Source organism: Ranitomeya imitator, chromosome 4 (genome assembly GCF_032444005.1).
Source record: "Ranitomeya imitator isolate aRanImi1 chromosome 4, aRanImi1.pri, whole genome shotgun sequence".
Classification (NCBI taxonomy): domain Eukaryota; kingdom Metazoa; phylum Chordata; class Amphibia; order Anura; family Dendrobatidae; genus Ranitomeya; species Ranitomeya imitator.
This window is the reverse complement of record NC_091285.1, coordinates 253,892,273-253,917,592: the sequence shown is the minus strand read 5'-3', so window position 1 is coordinate 253,917,592 and position 25,320 is coordinate 253,892,273. Positions and strand designations below refer to the sequence as shown.

Sequence of the window (25,320 nt, the reverse complement as noted above, 5' to 3'; positions counted from 1 at the left end):
TAAAAACATTTAAAACAGAAGTAACAACATAGATTCCTCTAGGGAACCTCCCCCTGGACACATAATGTATAATACAATAAGAATACAGAATAACAAAATAGTCATTAGATCACGGGTACCGCTGCTCTAAGTACATATTTGGACAAATGGTAAAGCTAAGCATAGCACGTCAATACAGTGTAAAGATGAAATAGAGGACATATACCTGGCCCAGCTCGCAGCACACAATGATAGGTTCTATTGAAAACCCCAAATACCACATAATATACCCATGTAAGCGAGTAGTAACTAATATAAAAATGTACAATTAGCAAATATAACCCTTATTAAGAGGTAGTGACCAAGGGTTAGGTATAATAGCTACATAATATCTATGACCAATAAGGTATAACAATTAGAGTCCCCTCACAGATATGTCGGGTAGATTGTCAATCAAGAGGTGATCAGCCTCTGATACAAAAACAAACTAAAGCTAAATTAGCATTTGTCCCATATACGAAAGGACCTTAGAGAATATGATAGTAACCCTCAGCCTGAATGTATATATGTCAATCGAGCACACTGGTGCTGTTCCTGGGAAGTGTCCGGAATAAATATACAGCCCCAATACACAATGTGTGCAGTATATACCAAAAGAGGCCCACTAAATGGGGCAAGGTGCTGAAAGTATAGAGCAGCTATACCAATAGAGCATGACCAGAATACCCATCCCTATGGAAGTCCAGGGGGCAAGAGCCCAACGCGTGTCACCACCGGAGTGGCTTCGTCAGGAGCAGGTGCCATACTGTGTGGCCGCCGACTATTTATACAGATCCACGCTTACCCTAATGAAAACATCCCCGTCAGCTGTGGATAGACGACAAGAGATTACACAGTGCTTGTTCACCACTACGCCACTACGCCACCAACGTAAAGCTGAGGAAGAACCAGCGATGTCACCACGCCCTCCCGACCTGACCAGCCTGATTGACAGGCGAAAACGGCGACTTTGGTAAGTTATTTCTCAGCATAGGTGGGGAATCGGGGTACACTACATACACTATAGGAACACACAGCGCAGGCCCTATTTAACAGTATTTATAGCTCAATCTCAAAAAACGGGGTGACAGGTTCCCTTTGAGCTTTAAATGGGGATAAATGTGAGGTCATGCACTTGGGTAGAAGTAACAAGATGTATAATTATGTGCTTAATTCTAAAACTCTGGGCAAAACCGTCAATGAAAAAGACCTGGGTGAATGGGTGGATGACAAACTCATATTCAGTGGCCAGTGTCAGGCAGCTGCTACAAAGGCAAATAAAATAATGGGATGCATTAAAAGAGGCATAGATGCTCATGAGGAGAACATCATTTTACCTCTATACAAGATACTAGTTCGACCACACTTAGAATACTGTGCACAGTTCTGGTCTCCGGTGTATAAGAAGGACATAGCTGAACTGGAGCAGGTGCAGAGAAAAGCGACCAAGGTTATTAGAGGACTTGGGGGGGTCTGCAATACCAAGATAGGTTATTACACTTGGGGCTATTTAGTTTGGAAAAACGAAGACTAAGGTGTTATGATCTGGTGGCCTAGGAACAGCATGTGACGTACTCTGGAGAAGGTGGTACCTGTACTGACCGCAGACCCTGAACTTAGCACCGCAACTAGAAGTAGCCGTGGGATGTACCTAACACTCCCTAGACACCACGACACAGCCTAAGGACTAACTTCCCCTAAAGATAGAAACGGGAAAACTATCTTGCCTCAGAGAAAATCCCCAAAGGATAGACAGCCCCCCACAAATATTGACTGTGAGAGGAGAGGGAAACGACATATGCAGACTGAAATCAGGATTTAGCAAAGGAGGCCTTTCTAGCTAAAAAGAAACAAAAGGACAGAGAACTATGCGGTCAGTATTAAAATACTAGAAAATATTCACCACAGAAAATACAAAACTCCACATCTGACTAAAGACATGGAGGGTATATCTGCATCTCCAGAGATACAGCTTGGCTCCAAAAAATCCTAACACAGACAAAGCTGGACAAGACAAAACATGAAAATGCACAGAACTATAAGGCCCACAGCATGTGGACAGCAAAAACAAAGCCAGAACTTATCTTTGTTGAAAAGAACAGCACACAGGAGAGACCAGTCAGGGATGTGAATCCTCCAAAAACAATGGACAACTGGCACTGACTAAAGGATCAAGCAAGACTAAATAGCCCAGTCCAAATTGCAATTTGTCCAAGTGGACACACCTGATAAATGCTGCGATCCAAAGACAGCAGCACTACCACTCATAACCACCGGAGGGAGCCCAAGAGCAGAATTCACAACACTAAGGAGTGATCTTATTTTAATGTATAAATATATGAGGGGACAGTACAAAGACCCAAAGACCTTTCTGATGATCTTTTTAATCATAGACCTGAAACAGGGACTAGGGGGCATCCTCTACGTTTGGAGGAAAAAAGGTTTAAGCATAATAACAGACGTGGATTCTTTACTGTAAGAGCAGGGAGACTATGGAACTCTCTGCCGTATGATGTTATAATGAGTGATTCATTACTTAAATTTAAGAGGGGACTGGATACCTTTCTTGAAAAGTATAATGTTACAGGGTATATACACTAGATTCCTTGATAGGGCGTTGATCCAGGGAACTAGTCTGATTGCCGTATGTGGAGTCAGGAAGGAATTTTTTTTCCCCCAAGGTAGAGCTTACTCTTTGCCACCTGGGTTTTTTTTTGCCTTCCTCTGGATCACCATGTTAGGGCATGTTAGGTTAGGCTATGGGTTGAACTAGATGGACTTAAAGTCTTCCTTCAACCTTAATAACTATGTAACAATAACACAGCAGATGTGTGGCTTTTCGATATAGTATTATTCGGGCAGTACACCAATAGTAAAGATGAAAACACAGCAGAATGGAAATATACGGAGATTTTGAGGCTTAGAACATGTTCACTATTCTTGTTAAAAGGGAACCTGTCTGATGGTCTGTGGTGCCTAAATCACCAACCGCATGAATCGGACACCGGCTGAATTATGACAGTGATGTATGGCTAAAGGTACTTTCACACTAAGCGAGGTCGCTAGCGAGATCGCTGCTGAGTCACAAGTTTTGTGACGCAACAGCGACCTCAGTAGCGATCTCGCTATGTTTGACACGTAGCAGCGACCAGGCCCCTGCTGTGAGATCGCTGGTCGTGTCAGAATGGCCTGGACCTTTTTTTGATCATTGAGGTCCCGCTGGGTAGCACACATCGCTGTGTTTGACACCTTACCAACGACCTCATTGACGACTCAGACACCGACACATAGGCGTGCATTTGCGTTGCCTTTTCCGCACCTCTCCGCTCCGATTGGTGGTCGCTACTGCGTTCTGATTGGCGGTCATGCCTTCAACAGAAGGCGACATAGTAGCGCTTCCATCCTAGGTGTCAGAAGAACCGTTGAAGAATAGATAAATCGAAGAGGAGTCGCAGGCCGGAGAACTCTACAACGATCTGCAAACCACCACGCGGTCAGGAACAAAGGACGGAAGGGCTATTGTGTCGCCTCATAAGGCAAGGCCGCCACCAATCAGAACGCAGTAGCGACCACCAATCGGAACTGAATGGGCGCGGAAAAGGCAACGCAAATGCACGCCTGTGTGACTACGTCGTCACACAGGACGTCCCTCATCGAGGTTTGAATCGGCATAATAGCTGCCATGTGACAGGGTCACAACGACCAACGACATCATTGTACAGGTCGCCGCATCGCTGCTGCGTCGTTGGGAAGATCTCACTGTTTGACATCTCACCAGTGACCACATAGCGACGCAGCAACGATCTCTGACAGGTCGTATCGTTGTCGGGATCGCTTTAGCGTCGCTAAGTGTGATGGGGCCTTAACTCTGAAATGCTGCTGTATTTCTCTTTGAAAAGCCGGCCGTGGACTAGGTGTCTCGAATGACTACACTGTGTTCCAAATTATTATGCACATTGGATTTAAGTGTCATAAAGATTTAATTGTTTTGTTTTTCAAATAAACTTGTGTATGGTATTGTGTCTCAGGGCTCAATAGATAACTGAAATCAATCTTAAGGCCCCTTCACATTAAGCGACGCTGCAGCGATACCGACAACGATCCGGATCGCTGCAGCGTCGCTGTTTGGTCGCTGGAGAGCTGTCACACAGACAGCTCTCCAGCGACCAACGATGCCGAGGTCCCCGGTAACCAGGGTAAACATCGGGTTACTAAGCGCAGGGCCGCGCTTAGTAACCCGATGTTTACCCTGGTTACCAGCGTAAAAGTAAAAAAAAACAAACACTACATACCTACCGCTGTCTGTCCCCGGCGCTCTGCTTCTCTGCACTCCTCCTGCACTAACTGTGAGCACAGCGGCCGGAAAGCAGAGCGGTGACGTCACTGCTGTGCTTTCCGGCTGACCAACGCTCACAGCCAGTACAGGAGGAGTGCAGAGAAGCAGAGCGCCGAGGACAGACAGCGGTAGGTAAGTATGTAGTGTTTTTTTTTTTTTACTTTTACGCTGGTAAGCAGGGTAAACATCGGGTTACTAAGCGCGGCCCTGCGCTTAGTTACCCGATGTTTACCCTGGTTACCAGTGAAGACGTCGCTGGATCGGTGTCACACACGCCGATCCAGCGATGTCCGCGGGAGATCCAGCGACGAAATAAAGTTCTGGACTTTGTTCAGCGACCAACGATCTCCCAGCAGGGGCCTGATCGTTGGTCGCTGTCACACAACGATTTCCTTAACGATATCGTTACTACGTCACAAAAAGCAACGATATCGTTAACGATATCGTTATGTGTGAAGGTACCTTTAAACACATGTGATAATTAGTTTTCCAGGTGATTCTAATTAAAGGAAACTAATTAAAAATGATGTTCCACATTATAAGCAGGCCAAAGATTGCAAGCAATATGAAAAATAAAAAAGATCTCTCTGCTGCTGAAAAGCGTTAAATAGTGCAATGCCTTGGACAAGGTATGAAAACATTAGATACTTCACAAAAACTTTGTGATCATCATACTGTGAAGAGATTTGTGACTGAAACAGAGCACAGACAGAGTTCATGCAGATAAAGGCATAATGAGGAAGGTTTCTGCCAGACAAGTTCATTGGATTAAGAGAGCAGCTGCCAAAATACCATTACAAAGCAGCAAACAGTTATTTGAAGCTGCTGGTGCCTCTGGAGTCCCTCGAACCTCAAGGTGTATGATCCTTCAAAGGCTTGCTGTGGTGTATAAACCTACTATTCGGCCACCCCTAAACAGTGTTCATGAGCAGAAACGGTTGCAGTGGGCCCAGACATACATGAAGACTAATTTTCAAACAGTCTTGTTTACTGATGAGTGTCGAGCAACCTTGGATGGTCCAGATGGATGGAGTAGTGGATGGTTGGTGGATGGCCACCATGTCGCAACAAGGCTGCGACGTCAGCAAGGAGGTGGAGAAATAATGTTTTGGGCCGGAATCATGGGGAAACAGTTGGTGGGGCCCTTTAAAGGGCCACTGTCACCCCCCTCCAGCCATTATAAACTAAAAGAGCCACCTTGGGCAGCAGTAATGCTGCATTCTAACAAGGTGGCTCTTTTAGTTTTTTGTTCATGTATTCCCAAAATAAAGCGCTTTGAAATTTATCCAAAATACCTCCCTTTGTCCATGGAGGCGGGTCCTCACTCCCCAGCTTGAACCGGTACTCTGCCGTCACTCCAATCTTCAGGGGCTTTCGGCGCCGCCCCCTCCGCGCTGTTTTCGCTTCAAAACCTGCGCCTGCGCTGTGTACAAACGTGTGGAGCAGGCGCAGTAAGCTGCGTGTGTCAGCCTGTCACCCAGGTCCCCCGCCTTACAGCGTCTGTATATTCAGCTGATCGTGCCTAATACTAGCAAGCGCCGGGAAAGAATTGCTAGGAGGAGGCACGATCAGCTGAATATACAGACGCTGTAAGGCGGGGGGACCTGGGTGACAGGCTGACACACGCAGTGCGCATGCCCAGGAATCCTAGCCCCGCACTGTGCATAATGCATAACACACTGCGGGGCTGGGATTCCCAAGGTGGGTGGCTGCACTGCCCGCACAGGCGCAGTCTGTAAGCCTGGCTGGCACGTCAGACGGCCAGAGCTTACTGCGCCTGCCCCACACAGTTGTACACAGCGCAGGCGCAGGTTTTGAAGCGAAAACAGCACGGAGGGGGCGGCGCCGAAAGCCCCTGAAGACTGGAGTGACGGCAGAGTACCGGTTCAAGCTGGGGAGTGAGGACCCGCCTCCATGGACAAAGACGTATTTTGGATAAATTTCAAAGCGCTTTATTTTGGGAATACATGAACAAAAAACTAAAAGAGCCACCTTGTTAGAATGCAGCATTACTGCTGCCCAAGGTGGCTCTTTTAATTTATAACGGCTGGAGGGGGGTGACAGTGACCCTTTAAGGTTCCTGAAGATGTGAAAATGTCCTCTGTAAAGTAAATAGCGTTTCTGACTGACAACTTTCTTCCATGGTCTAAAAGCAGAAACGTGCCTTCAGGAGCAAAGTCATCTTTATGCATGACAATGCCCCATCTCATGCTGCAAAGAATGCCTCTGAGTCATTGGCTGCTATGGGCATAAAAGAAGATAAACTCATGGTGTGGCCACCATCTTCCCCTGACCTCAACCCTATAGAAAACCTTTGGAGTATCATCCAGCACAAGATCTATGAGGGTGGGAGGTCATTCACATCAAAACAGCAGCTCTGGGAGGCGATTCTGACTTCATGCAAAGACGTACAAGCAGAAACTCTCCAAAAACTCAAGGATGCAAGAATTGTGAAGGTGATATCAAAGAAGGGTTCCTATGTTAACCTATAACTTGGCCTGTTAGGATGTTTTGGAGTTAAATGGCTTTTTTGTTCAGTGAATGTGACCTCCTAATGCTGCAAATTCCACAAATGAGCATTTTCAGTTCTTTAAAACATATCAAATGTATAGAAATTCTACTGTGCCTAATAATTTGGAACAGTGCATTTTGAGTTTTTATTCATTTTGGAGATTATACTGTTATCATTGGGAGGTTTCTTCAATAAAATTTGATGTATACTCTAACGGGTGATGACTTTTATTAGACTGACTGTCATTTGCACCGACCATTTAGGAAAATCCGAGAAAAAGGTCATCTGCATAATAATTTGGAACATAGTGTAGTCTGAATGAGACAAGTCCACGATAGTGTCTCCTTATTCCAAGGCAGGTTCTGGAGGCTTCTTTTTGCACCAAAGCAGGTCCCCGACTGCTTCTGTGCCATGTGTGACCTGTCAACCTTAGGGGGTGGAGAAGCCGCTGAGAATGGTCCTAAGTTGTCCTCAACCACCTTGTGTACTCAGGTAGGCCATTCAACCCAAGCCATTTCTGAAATGCCACAGCGTTTCAGACTAAAACAAACAAGGATGCAATAATGCAACCAGGGGCTCATTCACGCTGCCTATAATGGGTGGGAGCGAGCATGAATCTATAACCTATGCTGGAATAACATATAACTAAAAAGTGTCTATAGGGAAGCCGTACTGCCACACCCATAAGGAGTTAACTTTACTTTGTATGGAAACGGTTAAATTCCTTTAACCCCTTAGTGACCGAGCCAAATTTTTGAAATCTGACCAGTGTCACTTTATGTGGTAATAACTCTGCAACGCTTCAACAAATCCCAGTGATTTTGAGATTGTTTTTTCGTGACACATTATACTTTATGATAATGGTAAATTTTGGTCAACATTTTTTGTGTTTATTTATAAAAAATATCAAAAATTTGAGAAAAATGTTAAAAAATTAGCAATTTTCTAAATTTGAATGATTATCCCTTTAATCCAGATAGTCATACAACAGCAAACCATTAATAAATAACATTTCCCACATGTCTTCTTTACATCAGCACCATTTGTAAAATGTTATTTTATTTTGGTAGCATTTTAGGAGGTTTAAAAATGTAGCAGCAATTTTTCATTTTTTCAAAGAAATTTACAAAATTTATTTTTTTAGGGACTTATCCATGTTTGAAGTGACTTTAGGGGTCCTATATATTGGGAAACCCACAAACGTGGTACCATTTTAAAAACAGCACCCCAAAACATATTGAAAACTGCTGTCAGGTAGTTTATTAACCCTTCAGGTGCTTTACAGGAATTAATGCAAAGTGGTATGACAGAAATGAAAATGTGTATTTTTACCACCTAAGTGTTGCTAACTTCTAAACAGATTACTATAGCCGGCAGACTCTAAGGCCACTATTTGGTCATGAATTGCCATGGCAAACATCAGGACCACAAAATCATGATCTGAGGGCACCAATTGTGACAAAGAAGAAGCCCCCACACTCTGTTAACCATTTATAATGATGTAGTCACTATTGACAGCAGCATCTAAGGGCTTAAACAGATTTAGATGGTGCAAATACTGATTGTGGCTGGTACAGCAAGTTGTCAGCTATAGTGTACAAACGACAGATGCTGGATTGTCACCTGTATGGGGAGGCTATTCTCTTATATCTCAGGTCAGTTAAAAGACGTATTGGCGGTCATTAAGGGGTTAATCTGATGGTTTTACAGGAACAGAAGTACAAACAGTGAACTATTAGGGCTTGTTCACATGTTGAGTTTTTGCAGTGTATTTTTTTCAATTCACATAAAAAATGCAGCGTTTTACAGTCCCAGCCTAAAAAATGGAATTTCCAAAATGTTATCCACATGCTGCCTTTTTACACCTTGCAATTTTAAACCGTCAATGCATTTGTCAAATCTGCACAATTCAAATTCTGCAAAAAGCGTTGTTTTTCACCCATTCAAATGAATTCCTTGAAAAGCGCAACTAAAAACTCAATGAAACACAACAACTAAATACGCATTCAAAAAATTTATTTTTTTTCTGTTAATTTTTTTTCATGTTCTCTGAACATGCTTGCTATAGTAAAGACAATTCTCAAACATCTTTTCATTTGTAACAAATGGAAGATTTGTGGTCTGTATCCGCACTGCAAGGTGATGAAGAAACATCCAATGCCGGAGACAATGAAAAAAAGGTTTGTTTTTTTAAAAAAATTTCTATGGGTTTCGATGTGTAGCCCAGCCCACTACTTCTTCAGGAAACAAAAACCAAAGACCTTTGCACGTAGACCACAGGAATCAACACGTTACGCAAGTTGTCAACTTGACATTCCTCAGCCGACCTTTTGGAAGATTCTGCGACTATGGCAGAAACCATATCGTATACACCTATAGCAACATTAACAGCCAGCCAATCAAGGCATCCGATCCGAATTATGTGCATTATTGAAGGCAACATTGGAAGATGACAAATTCACTTCCTGGCCTAGTCTTCAGTGTCGAGGCAAGCTCCCACTTAAGTGGAAAGGTGAACCGTCACAATGTTCGAATATGGGGAAGGAACATCCCAATCCCACTGAGGAAACCAAAAGAGAATCTCTGAAAGGTGCAATCTCTGTGCAATCTCAAAAACAAAAGGTGTACGGACCCTTTCTTTTGCTGAAGAGACTGTGACGGGTACATTGTACCTCAAATTACAGTCAAGGTTGTATCCACAACTGATAACTGATTCCAGAAACTTTACTTTCCAACAAGACGGAGCTCCATCCTACTGGCATTTAGAGGGTAATTATTGGCTATATATCTGGGCTGTGCCCTTAATTACATCCCCGTGCTTTTCGTTTTGCCTGCATTTACCATACATTTTATAGGAGGAATAACAGAGGAATGGCACAATGTAGAATTGTAAGAAAATACTATTCTTAATTCATCAGAAGGAATGTTTAGTAGAGCTGAAGGTGGTTTGAAATGTTACATTTTTGGTTGTCATGTTGAAAATTCTCCGCCCTTACCAGTTAGTTTTATATTGTCTATACTTTATCTATAAGGATGTTACCAAGCTTCTTCACTGATCAAGCCTAGCCGCCGTGTGGATCACTTGGGAGCCATCAATACTCATCAGTTCATTATTCAATCTGACTATAGAGTTCATAATTTATGGGCTATACATTGTTCAAGAGCAGCGCAGTCATCATACTATGTTACCGTTTATAACAACATAGTAGAATAAACTATTAGCCCAAACATAGTGTGTATTTGGTGCTGTATTTAGAGGGGGAATAGTGGTAGAGTGAATGTGTTCGGATAAGGTGTTATCCGAGCATGCCCGTGTGCTAACCGTTTCTTTGGCATGCTCGGGAAAACAAATTTGAATCCCTGCGCCTGCATGTCTCGCGGCTGTTTGCCTAACAAACAGGCAATCCATGAATGTGCCGAAGCCGAACAGCTACGAGACATGGAGCCGCAGGGATTCAAACTTATCTCTAATAACATATTTTTCGAGCACTCCGAAGTCACTCGGTTCCCACACGAGCATGCTCGGATAACACCTTCGCTTATCACTAGGGGGGAACACTCCTCATGCTCTGTTGCTGCTGTGTAGCCACCGAGCATACGTATGGCAGCCATCAATCACTGCTGAGTGAGAGACCAGAGAACACTGCCTGATGAATACAGTACACTTCTAAGCATATTCGGCTCTATTACCTGTGCAGACCTGTCTCCGGATGACAGAGCCATTCTAGCTGTCTCGTTAGTCTCCAACCTGGGGCTCTCTCCAGCTACAGTCAAGCTCCAAGTCCCGGCACGTCAGGACAGTCTGCAGCTTTCACATTATTTTGAACATGTATTTTCAGAATAAGATCAAACTACAGACCTGTGATGTAGATGTGTAAGATATATGCATCCCTCTCGCACCTAATCTGCGGACTAATATGGGCATATGGGCAACAGTATTCAGAAGACCAGTCAAGTTATTTTCTCTATCGCCTTTCATTGGGGGACACAGGAACCATGGGTGTATGCTGCTGCCACTAGGAGGCTGACACTATGCAAATAAAAAAGTTAGCTCCTCCTCTGCAGTGTACACCCTACCGACAGGAAGTAGGATATTCAGTTTAGCTTAGTGTCAGTAGGAGGTGGACACGGGTCTTTCATTAGACCCTTATCTACCTCAATGTGCGTCGTTTCTTTTCAGGTTTTTCCGGAGGGATACAGGGTGAACAGTCACACCTGTACTCCCACAATACGGACTATGAGTACGGCATGTACTGCCACCCCGTATCCTCATAGATCCCTCACCAGGACCAAGATCCTAGCACACAAGCGTGCTTAGAAGTCCGGTCCTGGCTCCGTCCCCCACCCACTCGCCCACCAGAGCCTGTCTGTTGCGGAGACGAGGACGTCCATCAGCTCCCTGGACGTCTCATTCCTCTTCAGGTTAGTAACGACGTGGGATATTTAAGGCCCTAAGGAGGTTGGTTGCAACATCGGAAGCAATTTTCCCTTCGCCCGTTTCATTCAAGACTTCTTCAGCAGGCTATCCTATCACAGGGGACAGGTCTGTCTTTTCCCTGCATCGTCCGATCCGGCTTTCTCCCGGGTCAAACGGTTCCTCGACTGGTGGCCGAGGTCACTTCTCTTATCCCAGAGTAGATCCTTCACAGCATATCCTTCCTTCCAGTTCCATGGCAGGTGGTGACGACGGACGCCAGCCCGCTCGGCGGAGGCGCGGGGCTTTCTCCCCTGTTCTTTCAGGGTTGTTGGTCGGCGCAGGAGTCCTCTTGGCCGATCAATGTCCTCGAGTTCCGAATCATCTTTCTGTCTTTCCTTCACTGGGTAAGGATTCTCAGCAGCCTGCCAATTCGAATCCAGACAGACAATGACACAGCAGTGGCATATGTCTACCACCAGGGGTGGACTCGGCATTCCCTGGCCTCGGCCGAGATTCCAGGATCCTCCTTTGGACAGAGGCAACTGTCCTGGTGAGCTCCGCAGTGCATGTCCCCGGCATGGACTTTTAGGCCGCCGACTTCCTCGGCCGCGAGGGCCTCGCGGCAAGGGAATGGTACTTCAGGAGGTTTCCTATCGGATTGCCCTTCGATGGGGGACTCCAGAGGTGGACCTCATGGTGTCCCGATTGAACAGGAAGGTCCCTCGGGTCAGCCCAGGGTCCCGTGATCCTCACAGTGGTGTTGTCACTCTGGCCATTCCTTGGTCGCAGTTCGTGCTCCCCTATCGGTTCCCACGCCTTCCCTTGCTTTCCAAGCTGTCGAAAAAGATCAAGGCGGGATAGGTGGCGGTCATTCTGATCGTCCTGGATTGGCCCAGGAGGTCTTGGTCTGCAGACATCGTCAATCTTCTCGCGGACACCCCTGGTGCCTTCCAAACAGACCCGATCTGCTGTCTCTGGGTCCGATCTGCCACCCGAATTTTCGGTCGCTCAGTTTAACGGTGTGGCTGTGGACTCCACAGTTCTAAGAGCGTCTGGCCTTTCGGCCCAGATGAGCCACTCTATAATCCAGGCTGGGAAGCCTTCGTCTTCTTGCAGGATTTACTATCCTACCTGGAGGGCATACTTTCGTTGATGCGAGTCCAACCGCTTTTGACCTATGTCCTATTTCCCTGCCTTCCATTTGGTTTTCCTTCAGGCAGGACTGGATTCGGGCTTCGCTTTCAGTTCCCTAAAGGGCCAGGTTCCTGCGCTTTTCTTCCCTTTAAGAAGGCATTATCTTCTCAGCCACAGGTTACGACCTTCCTTCAAGGAGTAGCCCACACTGTCCCTCCGTATAGGGCCTCTGTGGATTCATGGGTTTTAAAGGTTGTGTTGGTTGTTCTTACGGGTTCCCCCTTTGAGCCTCTCAGGGAGTTTTCCCTGTCAGTTCTATCTCGGAAGGTGGCTTTTCTCAGGTGCATCTCTTCGATCCGCCGCGTTTTCGAGTTGGCGGCCATTTCTTGCCGACCTCCTTTCTTGATTTTCCACCAGGACAAGGTGGTCCCAGGCCTCCGCCTTCCTTCCTTCCTTTCTTTCTTGAGGTGGTTTTCATCTTTCCACCTCAACGAGGACGTCGTTCTACCTTTCCTTTGTCCAGCTCCAACTCATCCTCTGGAGCGATCGTTGAACAGGCTGGGCCTCGTCAGGGCAGTGAGGATCTCCCTGGCTAGCACAGCCGCTTTCCGAAAGATGGATTCTCTTTTCGCCATCCCTGATGGCGTGCGTAGAGGCCTGCCGGTTTCCAAGGCGACTATTGCTCGCTCTATCAGAACGGCAACTTTGGAAGCTTACCGGGTCAAGAACAAGAGTGCCCCCTCCTGAGATAAGGCTCACTCTACCCGGGCAGTCGGCGCTTCCAGTGCGGTACGTCACGGGGCTTTTGCCGACGGCTTTGCAAAGCGGCAACCTGGTCTTCCATCCACACGTTTCGCCGAACTACGGCGGACTCCAGCCTGGGCAGAAGGATCCTGCAGGCAGCAGTGGTGAGTCCTCGGACCTGATGGAAGTCTTTTTCCCACCCCAGGGACTGCTTTGGGACGTCCCATGGTTCCTGTGTCCCCCAATGAAAGGCGATAGAGAAAACAGGATTTTTGGTTGCTTACCGTAAAATCTGTTTCTCGGAGCCTTCATTGGGGGACACAGCACCCTCCCAAGTTGAACAGCTCTGTTTACTGTATACGTTTGAGTTCTTTGAACACTCTTTGAGTGTTTGAAACTGTTAATCTATGGAGCGCCGTGGAATTTGTTGGCGCTATGTAGATAAAGTTTATTATTATATTATTCTCTCTTTTTTACATGTTGCTTCTCCTACTGCTTTCTCACTAACTGAATATCCTACTTCCTGTCGGTAGGGTGTACACTGCAGAGGAGGAGCTAACATTTTTTATTTGCATAGTGTCAGCCTCCTAGTGGCAGCAGCATACACCCATGGTTCCTGTGTCCCCCAATAAGGCACCGAGAAACAGATTTTACGGTAAGCAACCAAAAATCCTGTTTTTGCACTGTAGCAGACAGAAGACGGACAGCCCAGGATTATAGCGGCAGGGAGAACACTGAAGAATAATGTAGAGAGAAAGCATTAAGCTACTTACTGGTAGCGGCATTTTTCGGAGGCCCATGACAGCACTACGAGAGAGGGGATCCGCCCTTCAGGAACAGGAAACCTACAGATACAAAAGGGCGGTACCTCTCCCCATGCATCAGTTGTATATTAGAGCCTGAGAGGACTACCGCGGTTAGTAGCACACAAATATACATTATATACAGTTTATGTACAAAAATAATCCATCATATTGAACTATATACTACACGTGAGATCTATCTATCTCATTATATATACTATAGGAAGTGCAACCCCCACGTGAATAGGGAGGGAACTAAGGGTGCTGTCATGGGCCTCCGAAAAATGCCGCTACCAGTAAGTAGCTTAATGCTTTATTCGGACTCCCATGACAGCACTACGAGAGAATTACAGAGATGTAAACTACCTTAGGGAGGGACTATAGCCTGCAGCACTCTTAACCCGAAGGTGAGATCAGAAGAGAACCCCAAGTCCAACCTATAGTGTTTGAAAAAGGTGGAAGGGGATGACCACGTAGCCGCCTTACATATCTGGTCGATGGAGACTCCAGATCTCTCAGCCCAGGATGCAGCCATGGCCCGAGTGGAATGTGCCCTCAGATTCTGCGGAACAGGACCTCCACCTGCAGTATAAGCCAGAGAGATAGCCTCCCTAATCCACTTTGCTAACGTGCACTTTGACACTCTAAGACCTTTCCTGGGACCTTGGAAGGATAGAAACAACGCCTCCTCTCTCTTCCAAGCATCAGTGACTGATATATATTCTAAGAGACATCTCCTAACATCTAACGTATGGAGTAACTCCTCTTTGGAATTTGAAGGATTAGGGAGAAATGATGGTAGAACTATCTCCTGAGATCTATGAAAATCTGAGACCACTTTAGGTAAATAAGCTGGATCTGGTCTGAGGACTACTCTGTCCTGTAGAAACTCTGTATAGGGGGAGAGCCTAGAAAGAGCCTGTATGTCTCCTACCCTACGAGCAGATGTAATTGCCACCAAGAATGCTGTTTTGAGGGATAGTAATTTAAGTGAGGCTGAATGTAAGGGCTCAAACGGTTCTTTAGTCAAGGCTGAGAGGACTAGGTTGAGATCCCAAGGCATTGACCTATTCCTGTGTATAGGTCTGGATCTACTAGCTGCTTTGATGAACCTTGATACCCAATAATTACCAGCAATGTTACAAGAAAATAGAGCCCCCAGGGCTGAGACTTGTACTTTTAGAGTACTTGTGGATAGATTTAGCTCTAGCCCCCTCTGCAGGAATTCTAGAATCTGGTTAATTGGTAAACCCTCTTCGATATTAAAATTTGAAGAGGCCAGAAACTTCCTCCAAGTTCTAGAGTAGATTTTAGTTGTTATGAGTTTTCTACTCTTCATAAGGGTATCAATGAGATTTGGAGAAAATCCTCTGTTTTTTAACAGTGACCTCTCAAAGACCATGCCGTCAAATGGAGACCCTTCACTTGTGGATGGTTGATCGGACCTTGATGAAGTAAGTCCGGAATGTCCGGCAGTACCCAGGGGTCTTCCACCGACATGGTCCTGAGCCAGGAGAACCAAGCCCTTCGGGGCCAGAACGGAGCGATCAGTATGATTCTCGCTTGATCCTCCCTTATCTTTCTGAACACCAGAGGCAACAGGTTTAGCGGGGGAAACGCATAAGCCAACCGGAAATCCCATCTGATCAGGAAGGCATCCACTGCCAGCGGATATTCCCTGGGATTTAAGGAACAGAATTTTTTCACTTTCCTGTTGTCCTTGTTGGCAAATAAGTCCACCTCTGGATGACCCCACCTGCGAACAATCTGGTTGAAGATCTTTGTGTTCAGAGACCATTCTCCTTGTCTTAAGGTGTTTCGACTTAGAAAGTCCGCCCTTATATTTTCCTTCCCTTTTATATGTACTGCTGTTAAAGATAGAAAATGGTTTTCCGCTATCTGGAGCAGGCGGTCCGCTATTTCCATCAGGGACTCGGAGCGTGTTCCACCTTGGTGATTCACGTAGGCAACTGCCACCTGATTGTCGGAGAGGATTTTGACATGGTGACCCTGTAGATACACGAGGAGTTCCTTAATTGAGAATTCAATTGCCATCAACTCCTGATTGGAAGAGGCCGATGTCTGGGAGTCCCATAGACCCTGGACTACAACGTCACCCATGTGTGCCCCCCACCCCGTGGGGCTGGCGTCTGTTGTGATTACCCGAGTCACCTGAGTCACCCAGGGAACTCCTGCTGACAGATTGTCTTCCTCTAGCCACCATCTAAGAGATGCAAGAACCCCTGAACTCAATGTCATCTGACCCTGCAAGGAACCCTGTAAGACTCTATCATAATGTAGTACGTTAAACTGTAAAGGCCTGGAGTGGAATTGGGCCCAACGGACGGCGGGGATACAGGAAGTTAGGGAACCTAACAAAGACATAGCCTGTCTAAGGGTCATGGATGGTTTATTAATTGCTTTTAACACCTGTTGTTGGATATGAAGTTATTTATCAGGTGGAAGACAGCATTGTTGAGACTCGGAATTTAACAGCAGCCCTAGGAACCTCTGGGTCTTTAGGGGTTGCAAACGGGACTTATCGTAATTTACGATCCAGCCCAGATTTTCCAGTTTAAATATAGCTGTTTTAACCTGAGCCAGGCAATGGTCTACTGAGTTCCCCACTATTAGGAAATCATCCAGATACGGGACAATGAGGATATCGGATTCACGTAAGTGCGCCATAACCTCCGCAACTACTTTAGTAAATACCCGGGGAGACGCTGAGAGGCCGAAGGGAAGGGCTCTAAATTGAAAATGGCGAACAATACCTCCCATAGACACCGCCACACGTAGAAACCTATGAAAGTTTTCGTGGATAGGAACATGATAGTATGCATCCTTTAAGTCCACAACTACCATGAAGCAGTGTTTAAACAACATCTTTATTGCAGAACTGATTGACTCCATTTTAAACGTGGTGTTAACCAGGTATTCATTAAGGGATTTGAGATTGATAATAGTCCTGAACGACTTGTCTGGTTTTTGAATCAGAAAAAGAGGAGAGTAGAATCCTCTTCCTCTTTCTGACTCCGGAACCTCAATCAGTACATTTTTACGGCATAAAGTCATGACCTCTGACTCTAGGGCCGTCTGCTCAATAGTGGAGGAACGCAAGGGGGTTAGCATAAATTTATCCCGAGGCCAGTGAACAAATTCCAATTTTAGGCCTTCCGATATAATACCTCGGACCCAGTCACTATCCGTGATGTTAGTCCATGCAGAAGAGAAGGTTGACAATCTCCCTCCCACAGGGATTGCTAGTCATTGGTCTGGTTTCTTACGTTCTTTTGAGGAACGGCGAAACATGTAACCCGTACCTTTCCTGCGTCTATCCTCCCATCTAAAATTTTCTCTAGAGGGTGAGGACGCGCGCTTCCTTCCACGACCAAATCTCCTCCTGTTGAATGGACGCCGGTAAGAAGCTGATGACAAATTAGGGAATTTTTTCTTATCATCCCCAGCCTTTTCGAGCAGCTCATCCAAAGTTGGCCCAAAGAGATATTCCCCTTTACATGGGATAGCGCATAACTTGGATCTTGACTGGATATCCCCCGACCAACACTTCAACCATAAGGCTCTACGAGCCGCGTTGGAGAGTCCTGCTGCTCTGGCTGCCATTCTGACCGAGTCCACCGATGCATCCGACAGGAAAGCCGCAGCATCCTGAATCACTGGAAGCGCACCTAGAATAGAATTCCTGGAAGCGCCTTCTTTAAGCTGGAATTCCAACTGTTCCAGCCAGACCACCAGGGATCTGGCTGTACAAGTCGCAGCCACTGCTGGCCTCAAAGATCCGGCTGCCATCTCCCAGGTACCTTTAAGGAAGGTATCCGCCTTCCTGTCAAGGGGGTCTTTAAGGGAACCCATGTCCTCGAAAGGTAATACTGCTTTCTTAGATGCTTTCGCCACCGCAGCATCTAATTTAGGGCCTTGTCCCAGGTATCCACAGCCGCATCCTCAAAGGGATACCTGCGCTTTAAAGCCGGTGGCAAAGAACCTTTCTTCTCCGGTTTTTTCCATTCCCGGAGAATCAGGTCTTGAATTTTATCATTCACCGGGAAAGATCTGCGTTTGTGTTCCAAGCCGCTGAACATTAGCTCCTGACGGGAAGGCTGAGTCTTAGGCTCTTCTAGGCCCATCGTGCCTCTGACCGATTTGACTAGTTTATCCACCCGGTCTAGAGGCAGACAGAATCGGCCAGAGTCCTCTTCTGATGACGAGGAAGAGAGAATCGAGCCATAAGAACCCTCCTCTTTATCTTCCTCCAAAGAGTCTGAGATCACTGAAGCTCTTTGTTTTGAACTTCCCGCCTGGGACAAAGACCGCAGGGATTCCTTAACTTCCATACGGATCATCTCCTTTAGACTAGCCGTAGAAGCAGATTCTTCCGCTACCTAGGGGAGGACAATAAGGGAGATACCATCTATCTAGCCTGATGTCACTCAACCCCTCCACTCCTGTAGACCTCACCGTCTGTTGTATACAGGAGGCACACAATTTTTTAGGGTAGGAATCTGGTAAAGGAACTTCACATAGGGCACACTCCTTATGTTTCGACTTTGCACTTCTCTTCCCCTAGAATGACAAAGTATAAGGGGCCCGCGTCACTGAGTGAACATTCACGTAGATCACTTACCAGTGTACGCCAAAGAAAAAGGTACCGGAACACGAGGGGGCTCCTTGCCAGTCGAAGCTCTAGATCCTTGCCTGGACGAGCTTTTACGGCTGGACTGGTCACTTCTGATATGCTCCTTTCCCACGGCTTCCTGCCGCACTTTATCCAGAAGCTGAGGCTGCTGCTGACCATCATCTGCCATGATGAGACTGTGGCCAAAAGCAGGGTTCTATCGCCAACACCTGCTTATATCCCCTGTATTCCGGTCAGCAGGCCACCTGGCGTGTTCCCCATTGGTTCCTGATGATCAGGCTGCAGCTGGGATGTTAGCGGTGGTAATGCAGAAGAAACCGGCGACCGGACCATGGGCGCCGCCATTTTGGAAAAGACCGCGCATGCGCAGCCCCCCGCAAACTGGAAGCGCCTGCCGGCTCCACCCCCCGGCGCCCCAGCGTTCCGGAAACGCTCAGTGAGCGATGCAGGACGCCGGGAATGCCCAGCAGTGCTCCGGACAGCGCTCCACTTCCGACGCCGCAACTGTACCACCGCACCTCACCGCCGCCGCCTGACCCAGGGGGGGGAAATGAAACATACCAACGCCGGCTTCCGGAGACAAGGAATCCTCCGGACCCTGCTCCCTGCTGCCAACGCCACTGACGTGCAGTCCAGCCTGGACCACCGTGGCGTCTCCAGGACTTTCCGCACCGGTCGAGGTAGGAGACCCCCCCGCTACCAGATTCGACCGGCCGGCCTGGGCTCCTTACGAGATGAAATCTGTAGGATCCTGTCCCTCCAGGAACAGGAAACCAACTGATGCATGGGGAGAGGTACCGCCCTTTTGTATCTGTAGGTTTCCTGTTCCTGAAGGGCGGATCCCCTCTCTCGTAGTGCTGTCATGGGAGTCCGAATAAATATACATTGTAGGTACATACACTGCATTGTATTCCCAAGATAGTAAGTTATTCCAGGACCACAGAATTGGAGATAACGGAATGATCACTGGTGGACCGGCCGCAGGGTTCTCCACCCATCCACTGAAAAGGGGTCTGCAATGTGAGAACAATGCTCTGCAGGGCATGTCTTGAAAGGAGCGGAGGTGGGCATACTCAAACTCCACGCCAGTCATCATTATAATAAATAGGGGTTTTCATATTAAACTGCATGATCCGGTCATCAGTCAGTATATGTCTAAGTACAGTTACCGAGTGCATGGAGACGGATTTATAGGAGGGACCAGACGCTGAGGAAATTTTAAAAAGTGGGAACAGGAAAGAGTTAGATTAGTGAAGTGAGGTAATAGACTGGTCTAAAGGGATGTGCTTAAAAATGTGGGGGCTAGGTATTAGCCATATTGTCTGGACAGTCAATTCTAGAAAACTGGTGCAGCACAAGAGTATTATGGAGTATGTTAGTCTAAGAACAGTTGCAGAAGGAAGAGCACAGGTAGGGTGATAGACAAGGATGAGAGAGAAGGCATAGCGTGGTGCAGAACTGTAGAGAACTTTGTGGGCAAGACATAAGTTTGTATTGCATTCTGTAGCGAATGGGCAACCAATGTAATGACTGGCACAAGGTAGAGGCATTGGTGTAATGGCTGGACAGAAAAACAAACCTGGCTAGTGCATTCAAGAGGGGTTAGAAAAGAACAAGTTGGGTTAGAGGTATACTCATCAGTATAGAGTTACAGTAGTCCAGAAGAGTGAGTAAGAGCGACAGTAAAAGTGTTTTCATTTTAAAAAGGTGAGAAAAAGTCGGATTCTGGAGATGTTTTTAAGATGCAGGTAACATGAGTGAGTGAGCAATTGGATATACGGAAGAAAGGAAAGTTCTGTGTAATATATAACTCCAAGACCGAAAACATGCTGCTTGAAAGTTATGGTTGAACCAGCCAAGGCATTTTCAATATCGGGTGTAGGTAGGTTACCAGAGGGAGGAAAGAAGAGATGTTACATTTTGGAGAAATTCATGATGTTAGAGACAGCAGAGAATACAAAATACCAGGGATTGTCAAAGTTAATGGTGATGTCAGGTGAAGAGGTGCATAATTGGATGTCAACATAGAAATGATACTGGAACTCAAATCTGCTGATTGTCTGTCCAAAAACAGCAGTGTATATAGAGGCGGAGGGGCCTAAGACTATACCCTGAGGAACCCCAACAGTAAGGGGAAGAAGAGCCAGCAAAAAGATACAGTGAAGGAGCGATCTGAAAGGCAGGAAGAGAACCTGTAGAGAACGGTGCCCTTGAGGCCAATAACGTGGAACAAAGTGAGGAGGAGCTGGTGATCCATAGTGTCAAATGCTGCTGAGAGATCAAGGAGAATCACCCGGGAGTAGTGGCCATTAAATTTAGCTGTTAGTAGATTGTTAGAGACTTTAGTAAGGGCAGTTTCAGTAGTGTAAAAAGCAGAAACCAGATTGTAAATGTTCACAAAGAGCGTCAACAGAGATAGAGGATTAAAGGAGAGTGGACAAAGCGTTCCAGGAGTTTAAAGATGATGAGAGGATTAAAGATAAAACTGTAGTTAGCAGTGCAGTTATGGTTAAGAGATTTTTTTTTTTTTTTTTAGTAAATTGATAATACCGGCATGTTTTAATGAAGAGAGAAAGGCACTAGAAGAAAGAGAAAGGTTAATTTTAGTTAGATGGGCAAGGTATAGGGTCAGTGGCGCAGGTTGGAAGGCGAGAAGAAGCATAGAGCCTGGTAACTTCTTCTTACGTAACAGGTGGAAAGCGAGCTTGAGGTGCGGGAGGGAAGGTGATCCAGGTTCTGAGCAGATTCTACAAAAATGTCCTGAAGGATATGGTTGATTATTTCTAAGAAAATAGGGGCCAGATTATCAGTGCTGAGGTTGGTAACAGAGGTCTGAACTTTAGGGCTCAGGAGGGAGTGAAAAGTTTAAAAGTCGTTTTGGATTGTCAGCTAGTGATGTAATAATGATGATAAGGTAAAAACACACTTGTTTGGACAGGTGGAAAGCACAAGTAAATGTTTTGCATGAACTTATAGTGGATGAAGTCTTGTGCTGAAAGTGATATTCTCCACTGACGCTAGGCACACCTTGCGCAATGCTGGAGAAAACTTGTTTGCAGCGTGTGCCAGGGTTGGATCGTTTTGTGTATAGCAGGTGCTGCTTCATCCAGAGCTCTCTGCAATGTATTATTATAATGTAACAATGCTGAGTCTAGACAGGAGAGGAAAGAGATTGGAGCTAAAGATGATGGTAGATTGTTCATAAGCTGCTTGATATTGATGGCACCTTTATTTTTCTGTATGTGCGCTAAGTGAGGGTGTCCTGAGAGATGAATCAGTTCTTGACAGAGAAAAAGTTGTGGTCACAGTGCAGGAAAGGGGAATTAGTCAAGTCATACACTGAGCTGAGCCTGGAGAAGACCAGGTCCAGAATATTCCCATCCTAATGAAAGGCCGAAGGAGGAGGTGAAAGAAAAAAAAGGAAAGATGAGTGGCAGATGAAGAGAGTGGATTATACCAATTGCTTGTAAGCAAACTAAAAACCTTTTTGAAAAAAAAATCTGACATACCTACATATCTAAGCTAAAGCTGAATACGCCCTGATCTAAAAGTAAAGCAAGGGAAATGCAAGTTGGCTATAAAGACTCTTCTGTACCATTCGCCTTTTGACTTTCCTTTTTATTTGACACACTTTCAATGGAATTTTCAAAAAGTGTTTGTTTTTCTTCCATTATCCATCTCTCGAGGTTGATTCTATTTTTTAACTGGATGTTACCTGCAAACGTGCACGACACTCAAGGATGACAGACGCGTGCTATTCTAAATGTGGAGTGAGCTGCCCATACTTTTGTCTTGGAGCACAACTGAATTGAAAGCTAGGATCTTACATGAGAAGGTAGCTGTCACAATTGGCAAAAGTTGCCCTGAAATGTACATTATGTGCCACTCAAATTCCTATGGTGGAACTACTAAATCTTCATGTAACCCAGGCAATCGTCTTGCTCAGCAAAAGCAGGGGTGACGTGCAAGTGTGAAAGATTTGGACATGGACAATTGCAACGGAGAAGTAATTGGGTTTCGTAATGAAGGATACAGACAGAAGTAAACACAACAGAATAGAAAAATTGCTAGGGCCAAGCTCCAGAAAGTGTTGGAACTGTGGCCAAAGGAAAGTTAGAGTAGTACTTGGCAACAAAGACTATAAGATTAAGGGTGAACTGCCGGTAGAAGTTCTAGACCAACGTTGGCCCTTCACAGCCCAGCATACTAGCTTAGCTTACTCTGGTGCCATGTGATGGAATATAAAACAGAAATGAAATACTGCACCTTGCGAGCTATGGGTTCCTGATTCTCCATAACGGTGTACCAGCTGACCAGCTTGTTCCAGCCCTCGGTAGGCAACAGAATGTAATCAAGTTCATCAATAAGATGCTCCTTGAGAGACTGCGTATCAGTGTCTGTGAAAGAGACTGTCAGTATTTAACCATGAGAAACCAAACCGGTAACAGATTATAAATATATACAGTGGGTATGGAAAGTATTCAGACCCCCTTAAAAGTTTTCACTTTTTGTTTCATTGCAGCCATTTGGTAAATTCAAAAAAGTTCTTTTTTTTCCACATTAATGTACGGTACACTTTGCACCCCATCTTGACTTGAAAAAAAAAAAAAACAAATGTAGAAATTTTTGCAAATTTATTTAAAAAGAAAAACTGAAATATCACATGGTCATAAGTATTCAGGCCCTTTGCTCAGTATTAAGTAGAAGCACCCTTTTGAGCTAGTACAGCCATGAGTCTTCTTGGGAATGATGCAACAAGTTTTTCACACCTGGATTTGGGGATCCTCTGCCATTCTTCCTTGCAGATCCTCTCCAGTTCTGTCAGGTTGGATGGTGAACGTTGGTGGACAGCCATTTTTAGGTCTCTCCAGAGATGCTCAATTGGGTTTAGGTCAGGGCTCTGGTTGGGCCAGTGAAGAATGGTCACAGAGCTGTTCTGAATCCATTCCTTTGTTATTTTATCTGTGTGCTTAGGGTCATTGCCTTGATGGAAGGTGAACCTTCAGCCAAGTCTGAGGTCCAGAGCACTCTGGAAGAGATTTTCATCCAGAATATCCCTGTACTTGGCCGCATTCATGCTTAATTCAATGACAACCAGTCATCCTGTCCCTGCAACTGAAAAACATTCCCATAGCATGATGCTGCCACCACCATGTTTCACTGTTGGGATTGTATTGGGCAGGTGATGAGCAGTGCATGGTTTTCTCCACACATACCGATTAAAATGATCACCAAAAAGGTCTAGCTTCATCTCATCAGACCAGAGAATTTTATTTGTCATAGCCTTGGAGTCCTTCATGTGCTTTTTAGCAAACTATGCAGGCTTTCATATGTTTTTCACTGAGGAGAGGCTTCCATCAGGCCACTCTGCCATAAAGGCCCGACTGGGGGAGGGCTACAGTGATAGTTGACTTTGTGGAACTTTCTCCCATCTCAGCCACAGTGATCTTGGGGTTCTTCTTTACCTCTCTCACCAAGGCTCTTCTCCCACGATTGCTCAGTTTGGCTGGATGGCCAGGTCTAGGCAGAATTCTGGTGGTCCCAAACTTCTTCCAGTTAAGGATTATGGAGGCCACTGTGCTCTTAGGAACCTTGAGTACTGCAGAAATTCTTTTGTAACCTTGGCCAGATCTGTGCCTTGCCACAATTCTGTCTCTGAGCTCCTTGGCTAGTTCCTTTGACCTCAGGATTCTCATTTGGTCTGACATGCACTGTGAGCTGTGAGGTCTTATATAGACAGGTGTGTGCCTTTCCAAATCAAGTCCTATCAGTTTAATTAAACACAGCTGGACTCCAATGAAGGAATAGAACCTTCTCAAGGAGGATCACAAGGGAATGGACAGCATGTGACTTAAATATGAGTGTCTGAGCAAAGGGTCTGAATATGTATGACCATGAAAAAATGTCTACATTTCTTTTTTTTTTTTTTTCAGTCACGATGGGGTGCAGAGTGTACATTAATGAGAAAAAAATGAACTTTTTTGAATTGTCCAAATGGCTGCAATGAAACGTGTGAAAAATTTAAACAGGTCTGAATACTTTCCGTACTCACTGTATATACACACACATACACAAACTAACAATCCGAAAACTTCATGTATTACATTAATTTATATCACGAGAGAAGCCGATACTGCACGCTATGGGATGAAGAGTTTTAGTATATTTTCATTAAAAAAGTATTTTGCAAAAGATCCCAGAGACACCTATACAGTAACATGCTATTGCCATTAGCTTCCATTGTGAAAAAAAAAATAAGACTTCTGGAAAAGTGAATCCTGATGTGCATTTCTATTCTGTTAAATACACAGGAAAAAAAACAGTATTCATACGTATGTCAGCCTGTATTCCGATGTCAATGCAAGTCTATGACAATGCTACTGTAAAGACCTTCATTTTTTGCAGTATACTTTGGAAAGAAGCCAACGAGCAAGTATCAATATTGCAAGCACATGGTGCAATATTCTAATATATATGCACACAAACACACATATAATATGTATATGGCTAGGTATTGTCTCACATATTCAAAAATAGGGAATGACCTTTAAGGAGTCCAGAATTATCAATAGGACCTGGATACACATTCTGATCTCCCATCTGGTACTTGTCCCAGCTGTCAAACCCCACATATTTCTTCCACTGCTTGAACCAGCGACTATCAATCAAGTACCTAAAATTATAAAAGAATACAAAATAAAA

General features: G+C 45.4%; 1 protein-coding gene across 5 annotated transcripts in view; it reads right to left on the bottom strand.

The window, feature by feature from the left end:
- The window catches only part of USP15 (ubiquitin specific peptidase 15), a 127,909-nt gene that overhangs the window by 84,411 nt on the left and 18,178 nt on the right, over positions 1-25,320 (bottom strand). For 2 of the 5 annotated variants that reach the window (XR_011320727.1, XM_069764506.1), the window contains exons 2-3: positions 25,164-25,291; positions 22,885-23,027 (exon numbers count right to left, since the gene is read on the bottom strand). Coding sequence is in view for 3 of the 5 variants with exons in the window: in XM_069764506.1 (XP_069620607.1) it covers positions 22,885-23,027; positions 25,164-25,291 (271 nt within the window). In the remaining 2 variants the exon portion in view is untranslated. Of the gene's footprint in view, positions 1-22,884; positions 23,028-25,163; positions 25,292-25,320 lie in introns of those variants that run through there. The other 3 variants (XM_069764510.1, XM_069764507.1, XM_069764509.1) reach the window with 2 other exon arrangements.